Source organism: Phalacrocorax aristotelis, chromosome 4 (genome assembly GCF_949628215.1).
Source record: "Phalacrocorax aristotelis chromosome 4, bGulAri2.1, whole genome shotgun sequence".
In the NCBI taxonomy this organism is placed as follows: domain Eukaryota; kingdom Metazoa; phylum Chordata; class Aves; order Suliformes; family Phalacrocoracidae; genus Phalacrocorax; species Phalacrocorax aristotelis.
Genome location: NC_134279.1, coordinates 35,472,727 through 35,485,215, shown reverse-complemented (window position 1 = coordinate 35,485,215; position 12,489 = coordinate 35,472,727). Strand labels below are relative to the sequence as shown.

General features: G+C 40.2%; 1 protein-coding gene across 18 annotated transcripts in view; it reads right to left on the bottom strand.

The window, feature by feature from the left end:
• Nucleotides 1–12,489, bottom strand: part of TRIM2 (tripartite motif containing 2) — a 132,322-nt gene that overhangs the window by 12,707 nt on the left and 107,126 nt on the right. For all 18 annotated transcript variants that reach the window (XM_075090949.1, XM_075090955.1, XM_075090953.1 and 15 more), the window contains 2 exons: nucleotides 5,143–5,246; nucleotides 3,682–3,849 (listed from right to left, as the gene is read on the bottom strand). In XM_075090949.1, coding sequence (XP_074947050.1) covers nucleotides 3,682–3,849; nucleotides 5,143–5,246 — 272 coding nt within the window. The remainder of the gene's footprint in view (nucleotides 1–3,681; nucleotides 3,850–5,142; nucleotides 5,247–12,489) is intronic.

Sequence of the window (12,489 nt, the reverse complement as noted above, 5' to 3'; positions counted from 1 at the left end):
TTCCAGTTTAGATCAAAATATGCTGATGACACATTGCTGGGTCTGGCTGAACATATGCTTTGTATATTTTTATTTCAGAAAGTTTCTTAGAATTATAGGTTTGATTATTTAGAACAGAACATTATGAAACCCAGTCACTCCCGTTAAGTGTATGAATGGAAGTATTTTCAAACTTTTCTGCCATTAGAAATGAATAAAGTGTAATGAATCATCTGAACCCTTAATACAAATAATGTGTTTAACTGAATTCAGTCAAGGACATTATGTCCCTTATTGGCTCATATGAATTTAGACTGGTTTTCAAATACATGTTTATAAAGTCACCCTACCCAGATGGAAAATACTTCACTGTGGATTATTCCTGGAGGTAAAAAAAAATCAGCTAGCCTATATAAAAATTTATAAAGACTTTTCCACTGTAGAAGGAGGTGTGTTAGGGCTTTAAGTTTAACGCCACCAATGTTGTTGCTGTGTGAAAGGTTCACAATTGTCAGGAATTAACTTACCGACTTTGAGCATACCTTCTTTTCCTGTTTGAGAACTTCCCTAATGCGGAGATACAGCTTTGTTACACATTGCAGTGTCGCACAACAAATGGATTTATCATTCATGTGACTGTCTTAATTCAACTGTGACCACTTAATCACACTCCACAGAACTATTACTATCTGAACATGCCATCGGCTTCAAGCAGCTCCCTTCTTAATTCTTCTAATGAGACAAGAAAAAATAAAAATCTGACAGATAAAATGTTTCCTTTTGTCTTTTCCCACTCATCTAAACTTGATCTTGAGTTGCAGCCCTGTTTGGCTGATAACAAGCTATCTTATATAGAACCCTTCAAGACTAGAAAGAAAGTAATTTTCTCCAAGAATTGTTTTCTTGGCCCTGTTTTCCAGTTCCTTCACTAGGTTTGAACACCACCACAGGCACAGAAGCTGATACTGCTGCTTCAGCATGTGTTCTCTCTGTAGCCTAGCAATGTCTTCTCTAACAGTTTTCTTATGGAGTTTCAGAGTAATTTACAGAGGAATCCAGCACTGTTATCTGCCTTTTATAGATGAGGAAAATAAAGCACTGGGACGTGCAAAGGAAGATCACTAGTCACCTGTGAGACCCGTGGCATAGCCAGAAACAGAAGCCCCAGCACCTAAGACCCTGTCTAAGGCTGTATCATTCACAGGATAATACAGCCTTTCATTTTAAGAGACTTATGTTTTGGGGTTTAGGGTTTGTCCAGCTCTGGATTATGCAAATTTTCCAGCCTTGAGAAAATGAAGCTCTGCCTCTGTTGCTACCAGCGACTGAGGAAGGTGACACTTTTCTGCCTGGCAGTGGAGGTTGCTGGGGTGAGTCAGCCTGGTGCCGTAATCAGGGAGATGCCGGGGCCTGGCTCCAGGGGAAATCTGCCTTCTGGCTCACATGACTATTAAAATGCCGCTAAGGCAGAGTAAGTGTAAGTAAATACAGAAGGAAGGGGACAACAACAAAAATAGTTAGATTAAGTTCAAAACATCCCCCTGATAATGCTGAGTTACCAACTAGCAGACCACCTGCATCAGACATCACATACAATGACTTGCAAGCACAGTCCTTTGAAGAGAAACACCATTATCCCTTTATCTATCTCTCTGTGTATCTTAGCAACGTTGCCCAATTTAATCTGACAAAGCCCCTGTAAGAATTACCATTGCCAACACACAAGAAATTACATGGCTTTGCCCAGATGCCCACGGGCTAGATCTGTTATATCCATGTCCTGTGCTTCAGCTATATGATTATGCCTGCCCTCCACATATAAAATGCTTCTACAAAGAGTTGTGTATTTTTCTCTCATAAATAGAGCCTGTTGCATTCAATCCAAAAATAGTATTTTATATCATTGATGTTTCATCTCTCATTTAATCAGTCTACTCCCAAGAACTATAAAGTCTAATGCATTAACTTGTATTAAACCACACAAACATTGCCAACTTTACCTAGCTCTTGCAATCCAACAAAAACCTTGACTAAAACCAAAGCTAGGCTCCACGTCAGAGGAACTACCTTAATTCATTTCTTTCAATACCTGTCTCCCTGCTGGTAGTGTATAGCACATAGGGTCCCAGTTCCTCCAGAGCCATGGCTTCTTCCTCCAGAGCTGGCACCATCCAAAATGCTGGATTTACAGCATGTCTTGAGAAGGAACGAAAGCGAGCCCTCCATGCTCTGTGTCCAGATCAAGCCAGTTCACATTAAAGATGTTACTAATTATTTAAAACACACTTAGGTTACTCAGAGTATATGGATTCTTAACTAAATTACATCTTTCTTTGGTTTTGTTTTGGCACCTTCATTTCATTCAAGGACCTCAGCCAAAACCAAAGTTTTCCTGTGTAGCTGTGCATTTTCAAAACTACTTGACAAGGAAAAGCACACACTCTGCAAATGCAAGTCATTTACATTTTTTTAACACTTGCATTGCATATTAGTTTATTATATTGTTTTATTTTAGCTTCAAGTCTACACGGGGTCTGGATACTTTTAAAAGCACACACGTCTGTTTCCCAGATGGAGGTCACTGAGGACTATGCAAGCACAATTGCCTATTTGCTATAGCATTTGTAACTTTGCAAAGACTACTCGAAGGCCATTTCTTGGTACACACAAAGGCAGCTCAGGATCTGAGCTTTTTCATCATTAGGCAGCCAGAAAATTAGCCAAACAGGCAATTTCTCTCCAATGCAGAACTCTAGAAATAAGTAGCTATGGTAGAAATTTCCCTGCAAGTCCTTTATCTTACTGAGCAGTGTGTACTGCTAACCTCTGCTATAGGTGGCTATTTCTAGCGTGCATCATCAAACTAGGTAACATACATTCAGAGAACAGCATCAAATGGAGGCAACCATTAATTCTCTCTGGAATTGCACCTGAACCCAAGCAAAATAAATATTGCAGGTTGGCATGCATCAGTGTAGTATAGTAGCTGCCTTCTTATTTTACTCCTACTAAAGGGATCATGGTTGCTATGAAATTAAGAGGTGTGCTTTTCTCAGAACTTCTGATTTCTGAAATCTAAGAGATTATTACTGCCTTTGAGTAACCCCCATCTCAAACACTCCTGTCTATGCTGTAGCACTGGAATGACATCCTAGGTTGCCCTTCCTTGCATTTATTACCAATAGGATGATACACGAACTGTACACATGATTTGCTCATATGTATGGAGTAAATAGAGGAAGCCATCATCAGTCTGCTACCTTATTTTTCTCCTCCATATGTCACTGAAGAGCCTCATGTCCTCCTCGTAAGTTGTCATGTCTGTCTGTGTGTATATACATACATGTACATACCTTTCTGTATAATCAGAATACTAATGATACGAAGGTTGTTGAGCTAGTCCAACTAGACATGATTACATCAGCTATCCTTGATTATAAGTTACAGAAAGGCATCCAGGCACCTAGTACATAGAACTGTAAAATGGAACATATCATCTCTGTTTGGTATAGCATTAGCATCACAGCTGTGACCTCTTCCTATTAATTATACAACATGGCTGTGTCATGGGTTTCCACATCACAACAATGGAATTTGGACTAACTTACAACCAAACTGTGTAGTTCTTGGGAAAAAAAAAATAAGACTTTGCATTCCTTTTTAAGACAGAGAAATCTCAGGAGAGATCATGGTAACTCGTACCTTAAATTTTCCATCTGAAGAGAATATGCTAACCCATTTGTTATCATAATCTGCAATAATGATGTCACCACTGGGATGCACAGCCACTCCCGTTGGCCGCTGCAACTGGCCGGGAGACCTTCCTCGTATGCCAAAACGGCTTTTGAACTGACCATCATTGGAAAATATCTGTAACAGAAAACATTCAGTTTAAAATTAAGTCTGCATAATAACATCATCTATTTCTTGAAGCCTAGATTTTAGCAAGTTACTAATGAACACAAGCCAGGAAGAGAGTTAGGAACATGAAGCACTTACACAGTACATAAGCGATATGCCTAATTTAAGAAGACATTTCCATCTGGACCCTAATTTTAAGATAAAGGAGTTCTCTGCACTTACACTGCACTGTTTCTTCAGTGATCTCAAAGTACTTTATAAACTGTAGTGAAATAAGCTACACAATGTCCCTCTTAGGTGGAAGGAGGTGGTATTATTCCCATATTAGAAATGTGGAAACTGAGGCACTAAGTGACTCGGCCACAGTGAAACACTAAGTCTGTAGAAAAGATAGGAATAGAAGCTAAAAGAGAATTTCAAAATTTAATTATCTGCCTTAGGGATAAGTACCAGGCCGTTTCCTGAGAGATGCCTTAGCCACACAAAATCTGGTCCACTGGTTGTGCCCCAAGCCAGGTAATTAGACACTGAAGTTCCTCTGAAGTGACTGCAAATTACAAAGTCTGAGGGTGCTGATGAATATTTGACTCTCTCTTTGAAAAGGCCTGGAAACGAGTTCTTACTGCACGTGGCTTGCTGGTTCTCACATACTGAAGAATGAGCCACACACTGCTGCCTTGTTCATTGCTACCACATGGGCAGCCTGAAGAGTGATGACAAATTGTCAATGGTAAAGAAGATTCATGGCAAGCAAAAAAAGCACAGCTTGATTTTCACACAGGTTACAGAAGCCAAGAAATAATGGGTGCCAGGGGTGCTACCAGAGAAAAGTTTTGATCATGATATCAGACAGAAAAGTCAATTAAGTAGACTAAAAGCCATCTGAAAATGACATCTACATGTTTATTTTTGTATTTGTATTTGCTTAAAAAATTATATCTGTGGCACCTTGCCCCGATTTATATTTGGAAACACGGAGTAATAAATTTACAATGTAAAATGATATGTACCAAAAGGCATTTTTCCAGATTATTGCACTGCTTGTTTTCTTCATTCATTGTCAAACATCATAAGGAAGGGAAATAAACTCTGATATACATACTAGATATAGTGTAGATCTGAAAAAGATAGCTGCAGGTCAAGAAGATGGAATGATAATGGATGATAAACAAGTTGAGCTTCCTCTGTATTTTCTGTATCTGCTGGAATTGTACAAAATGTGTCTTTCCTGGACTACAAAGAAGGCAGAGGTGTGGGGGCGGGGAGAAAAAGAAAAATACTGGAAGTGACATATCCTCATACCTGCACACACTGGTTGTTACTGTCTGCTATTAATATTTTTCCATTTGTAGATGCAGCTACACCTTGAAGATTTGTAAACTCTCCTTTGTTTCTTCCTTTGGTGCCTAGAATTGAACACAAAGCACAAAAGAAATCAGGTTAGACAGGACTAATCAGTTAGGACCTAAATGCCAACACATGCATTTATCACATCCTTGTTCTATAGATCTCTATTTTGAAGAGTTCTTATCACTGCTACAACTTCAAAGAACTATCTCAGTAACGGATCCACAATTCTAAGTACACAAAGGGATTGTTCTTACTCTTTGGAACATATGACATCTAAGCCCCCATCAACATAATTACCTCTTTGGCCTTCACAAATCAAAGTGTTCACAATTTGCCTCTCACATGAGGGAACTTGTAAAATGTTTTCTCAGAAGTGATGAACTTCTTTTTTAAATTGCAGATTTTTATTCAGCTGAGAAGCTAATGGAAGGGGTGGTACTGCAGGAACATACAGACAGAGGCTAAGATAAGAACCTGGACAGATGACAAGGTTTTAATACAATTAGCTAAATCTCCTCAGTGAAGTCACAGAGTTGGAATAAAACATATCAGTGATCACTTTGGATGGGGCCATTTCAAGACAGGGAAGTTTCCTATTCAATCATACTGTTTTCAGTCATAGGCTTTAGAAATTCCCTTAGAAGGGAAACTCAGATGAAGAACTGGTTTTGAATGACTGGGACATGTGGGCCAATGAAGGCCAACACCTGGAGGCTGAATGCTTCTGCAAAGACATTAGATTGTCCTAACAAAGCAGTATACACACGCAGAGGTCCAATTTTTACCCAGGACAAATGCAATAGTGATTTACATAAAACTGTAAGTCTTGTCCCTAGTGGCTTAAGGGGATAAGGAGGTGTAAAATGTCAAAATTTCACAAAAGTTCATTAAGTTTAGATGCCTCATTACTTAGATGTTTGTTCTGAGACATTCTGAGGAGAGTCACACAGCAAACTGATGTCTTTAAAAGGTCAGGGCTAAAGTAGCTGGTGTAAATTATACCTGGAGCATAGAAACAGTATACAAATTCTTGCTTTCTTTGTAAGGGAGGCTCAAGGGTCTGTAGACAAGACTGCAATTACGATCTTGGACCCCAAGGTTATTCATAATGAATGAATGAATTTTGAAACAAAAAGACTCTGTAAGCTGTTCTTTCCAAGACTTGGATACAGCACTGTTTTTCCTGTTGAAGTATTTTACAAGCATTCACTGGCTGCATATCAGACGCTAATTGGTTACAATATATGGTTTTAACTTAAAAACTTGTATTTTATTTTAGTCAGTCCAAAATATCCTGGAGCTCAGTGATTAAAACTATTCTGACTGTGATACCCAATGTAAGACATACGTATTAGCTCTAATTTGTATTTAGCTTCCATTAGGGATGCATATGCTCCTAACAACCCTTCTTTCTGCTGTGGTGATGGCTGTGGGTTGCATATTTCCTGTCCCTGGCTAACAAGTAACGTTTAATTCCTCTGCACTTGGTGCTGTGAGCATGCTTCTTTGTTTCAAGGCTTGTTTCCTTGAACTTCACATGCTTACATCCTCTGAGCAAGGCAAATACTTTTCAATTTTTGTACTCCAAGGGAAAGGTAGATATTCAGGGAATAGTGAGTTACACACTAATTACACTACCCACGCTTGAGCCATTTCTGTGTACTCTTTTAATGAGCAGTGCCTGAGGGATGCATGCAGTAATTTTTATCCACCATATGCTAACGATAAGTTTCCTTTTTGCCTCTTAGCCAAAGACAATGGATGAAAAGGGAGAAACATTCCTTTTACTACTGAGGGTAAAGGGAAAACATTTGTTAGAAAAGAGGAGGCGTAAGCTACAGCATCTGGAACCAACTAGCACAAATGTTATGGGATGCATACTCTTTACGCTTAGAAAAATGTTCTTGAAAGTCAAGGAATTTCATTTTTAAAGATAAGAGAGACCTATATAAAGAGTTGCTCAGTGTTCTTCAGTGGGGCCTTGTAAACATACATCAAAGAAAAAAAATAGAAATTACTCAAGAATGCCATAGTCACATTTCACAGTAAGTTTAAGAAATAGTAATTTATTAGCACAGCATGCAGATGAAATCCAGCTCCCTGCAACATCCTTGTACATAGCGCTTTGCAGCTATTAAGCCCATCATATAGGTCCTAATTTGCACACAGGCCTTTATACAGTCCCCTCTGCAGTGGCACAAACTTCTGTGAAGAAAGCTAAGGTTAGTGAAACACAGTTTATTTCCTAATTTATGGTCAAGAGGAAAACACATATCTTTTAACTCTTTGATTTGAATAATTCACTATGCCAGCAAAGATCTGAATCCAAGCACAGGCAGTGGCAGCAGTTCAGGATGATGAAAGGAAAGCTTTTAGTAAAGTATGTCAGCCTCTGGAAAAGCAGGCTTCTGGAACTGACTCTGTAATACCAAAGGATGATAGCTTCTTCCTCTTAATAGAGATTCCTGCCTTATAAACATACCTGCCTGAGAGACAGTCTTCAGCAAATCCTTCACTGCAAGATACCAACCCCTGTATCAAGGCACCCCATGCTTTGTCTTCTCTCAGTCATGGGCAGTCACCCACCACTCCTTAGCCTAGGGAGACACCAACATTTCAAATGCACAGGGGTGGGGCTAGGATACAGTTGTGGAATCCTCATTTCAGTGTTTCCCAAGCAGACTGGTTTGGAGGTGAAAGCCTGCATCTTTCTTGCCTGTCTTTGCCCAGCCTTACCTCCCTCCTGTTCTGAGCTACTGCAGGGCACAAAGGAGGAAAAGACAGATGTTTTACTGCAATTTAGGTGGCAAGCTGCTTGGGATTGGGAAAGGACAGCAGAGATTTCAGAAGAGCAGGCTGAAGAGAGTTATTAGGAAGCAGATCTGCAGCCTGTGGAATAGCTCCTTTCATACCATCTTTGTATACAGTTCTCTAAATAAACAGTCAGATTTGCCTTAACCCTAGCTAATTCCTTCTGGTATTACTGAGCGTAGCCTGCACAAACCAATTAATTTAGCTTTGAAGATATGTTTTCAACAGAAGAGTATCCATTTTCAGCGCAAGACAATCTAGCATGCATAAAATGCTTCATATTTTTAATCTTTTATTCTTGCACAATACAGGCCAGATTGAATTGCACCAAAAAGGAGGGGGGAAAAAATCTAAAAGCCCATTAACTTAACATCACGTAACTGCAATAAGAATCAGCTCTGTAAGTCCTGGGCATCTGGACAAACCTGTTGTACAAGGTACATTTTTGATATTCATAGTAATAGAAGGAGCTTTTTTTGCTTTCTAAGTTTTACTACTATGAATAATGATCTCCCTGCTTGCTAACCTAGTTTTACCAGCTTCCTAAAACACAAAGAAAAACCATGTCACTGCCCCCACCAGGAAGGGAACAGGTTCAGAGAGACAAAAGCTCTGTGGAAAGATCACAGATTAATGGGGAGACTGTAGAGGTTGCAAGTAGCCATAATGTGTTATGTAAGTACCGTATCTTTCCTGCCTACAGCACTTCAAATACTTTTTCTTGGACTGTTCTCTATGTGATACTGAAAAAAAGAATAAAAGTCAACAGCATGCACAGGTCTACAAACATACTGCATTGACAGGTATCAAGGAGTTGTTTTCTTGTTCCCTCGCCTTGCTTCTTTTTTCCTCATAGTGCCAAAAAATACTCAAACTTTACACGTTATTAGGATGTGGTGCCCTCTCCCATAACAGGTACAGCTGAAACACAAAAGGCTCTGTAGTGAAACTGCATCGAATCAGATTGTTAACAAGTTATGTGCTTATTGTAAAATAACTGTCAGTGATTCTAACCCAAGTTCCCTTGCAAATCTAAGTTTTAAAATCAATCAGTCTGTTGGATGATGGCACACTATGTTTGTAACCTTTAAAGAGGAATGAATAATTCAGTAGGAACTCTGGCAGATACTCCCACACACTGTTGGTAGTGAAGTTTGGGCTGATTTGTATTAATTTGCTTTACACAGCATCTGTCCCTAAAAGCTTGGCCAAGACACCCTCCAAACCTTGCTTGTGCAGCATATCCCTGCTGCCACAGCTAGGTATGCACAAATCCTCGGGGGAGGTGCACCTCAGAAGCAGTTCTCTGCTGGTACAGCAGCAAAACCCCGAATGACATGAGTCGAACCAAGACCAGGTCGCTGTTGTCAGGACATCAGACCCATGCTGGGGATTTTGCCAGTTCTTCAGCTTCTGTCCGATACAGGTATGACTGCAAAACTATGCAATGTAGGCCCGGCCAAATTTCACACTGGCCATTGCAAACCCATAAAGAGTTTATAACAAGCCTCAGGGGGAGTTGAGCTAATAAAATGGAAAATGAAATTCTATTTCCCCATTACTAGGCTTTGCTATTTCTACAGAAATAGACATTCTGTATAGAAAACACCTCACTATTTCACACTACTTATTTATGAGTTTGTTCCAGAGTTCTGAAATAGAGAATGAAGAACAACTGATTAAAGTGGGTCAGAGGGGCCTCTGAATTTCATGTATCGTACTTCTGCACTACAGGAAACATCTGCACATATACATCCCTTCCTTCTCCAATGTCCTTAGCTAGGCTGTAATTTGTCCAGGACAGGACCTTGCTGGAAAGGTAGAGAAGGGACGGGGGAATGCGAGGAAGCAGGTGCTGCTTGCTACAGGGTAGAAGGTTCCTCTGGACCATCCATACAAGTGGGCTAACTGCAGTTGGAAAAATACACATTTTTTCAAGATGATGTTGTACCCATATAATTCACTTGCATTTTTGTAAAAGCTCAGAAAGTATATATCTACAGGCAGCCCTTCTCCTTTCAAACAGGACAATCCAATACAGAGTTTCAAGCAGAGGCCTTCAGAGAAAATTAAAGAAGCACCTGATCAAGAACCCATTTGCTCCCCCTAAGCCTCCTTTTAAACTGCAGTAAAGATATTATTACACAGGCCTTGTTAATGAGGTTTTATGTGGAGTAAATCAGTTTTGGGCCCCACAGTTCAAGAAGGACAGGGAACTGCTCAAGCAAGTCCAGCAGAGAGCTACCAAGATGATCAGGGGACTGGAGCGTCTCCCTTATGAGGAAAGGCTGAGAGGCTTGGGTTTGTTCAGCCTGGAGAAGACTGAGGGGGGATCTTATCAATACTTATAAATATCTGAAGGGTGGGTGTCAAAATGATGGGACCAGACTCTTTTCAGTCATGCCCAATGACAGGCCAAGGGGCAATGGGCACAAGTTGGAACACAGGAAGTTCCACCTCAATATGAAGAAAAACTTCTTTCCTGTGAGGGTGCCAGAGCAGTGGCACAGGCTGCCCAGGGAGGTTGTGGAGTCTCCTTCCCTGGAGACATTCAAAACCCACCTGGACACAGTCCTGTGCCCCTGCTCTAGGTGTGCCTGCTCAAGCAGGGGGGTTGGACAAGATGATCTCCAGGGGTCCCTTCCAGCCCCTGCCATTCTGTGATTCTGTAATAAGGCTCCTATTTGCTCTCAGCATTGATAACAGACCAGAAGATGACATCCGCACCTGTTAAGAAGGCTGACAGAAGGTACTGTTAAAGGCACTTTTTTTTTTTAAATCAGAGTGCATTACACACGTTGAATGTACAGCTAAACTTAGATGTTCAGTTACATGACTGAACAGACAGCTAAACACAGTCTGAGGAAAAGAAAAATTGAACTTCCTAGCAGAGAGCCAACTCTCCATCTGGCTGTATCTGATGCCAATCCCAACTATAAATAAATGAAGCAAAAAAAACAGTTAAAGTGGGAAATAACACCACTACTGCTAAATGGTGTCAAAGAACCCAGTCATGAAAAGTGCCAGAAGAGAAAAAATACCAAGGCACAAGGCACAGCACGGCAGAGCTAGAGCACAAGATGGTGTCCTAGGCAGAGTAGCTGATGCCACCCACGGCTCTTAACCCTCCTTTGGAGGATGTGGGAGAGGTTCACCAGGCAAGGTGGAATTGGCTGACACTGTGAACATCCCTCCCCTCCATTTACCTCTGCTCAGCATGGGTCTAAGGCACAAGAGCAAGGTAATGGAAAAGAGCCTTCCTTCTCACTTCAGTGCTTCCTACCACTTGTAGAGGTAGCAAAAACCATTGCACAACAACTATTTTCTGGGTATCGTAAGCACATTCTTGTTTTCATTTGTACAAACTAAGTACATGCTACCCAGATACTGCATAGGCACACTATTGGAGATCAAGCATGCTATAAAAAAATAAAAGGTTCAGGATATAAATTATTGAGAGAGAGGAGGAGGAAGTAAGAAATACTCTTCTTGTAAATAATGAATTACATGAATGTATGAATGTGCAGTCAATAGCTTGACCTTAAAACGTCTGAACAGAACTACATGCCATTTAAAAAGCCATACATAACATGGAATTAGCAAAAGACACAATACACAATTCCCCATGAACAAAAGCACTTAACCGTACTAATGTTGTATTAATGCTATCTATGCTAATACTAGCACAAGAACAATCTTCTGCTAGGAGCTGATCAATTTACTTGTGCATAAAAGCCCATATATCAGCATATATACAATAGCATGCTCCATATACTTGGATGCCCATAGGAATATTACAGTATGGTTCTCCAGCACAGCTGTATGAGCTTCTGGCAGCCCAAATACATGATCTATCTTGCCCAGTTTAAAATACAATTCCAGATTTGGCCAGAGAAATTCAAGAATGGGTTCAAGATAGAGATACACAGTTTTGCTGGAAAACAGTAATAAACTTTATTCTACATTACCTCATCAACAAATGAACCGAACCTTAACTTTTTGAATTGAGCTGAAACTGGAACTAAATGAACTCTGAAATCCATGAAGGCAAGCCCTGTGAAAATGTCAGAAGTTTTACCTGTCTTCATTAATTTTGCATATTTTGGAAGAGTGTAAAAGCTAGAGCATTACATCTGTAATGGCTTAAGAGACCTTTCAGATGACCCATACATAAGCCTACAGAAGCACAGAGGGACATCTCTATGTAGGGTCATTCTGTGAAATGAGTGGCTGAGAACTGAACATGCCATAGGATGAAATATTACTCTCAGCTCAGCTCAGTGTTTCAATAAAATAGTGATCCATAAATCCCAAACGTGGACAATCCTGAGAGATTTCATGAAGCAAAAGCTCTGATACATGTGTAGCTCTTGTTCTAATTATTTTCTCTTCTTTTTGGCGGGGCTAGATTGGTGAAGAAGGGGAGGAGGCAGAATTCCAAAATAAAGCACATGGTCATGATTGCATCACAATAAAAAGAAAGGGCAC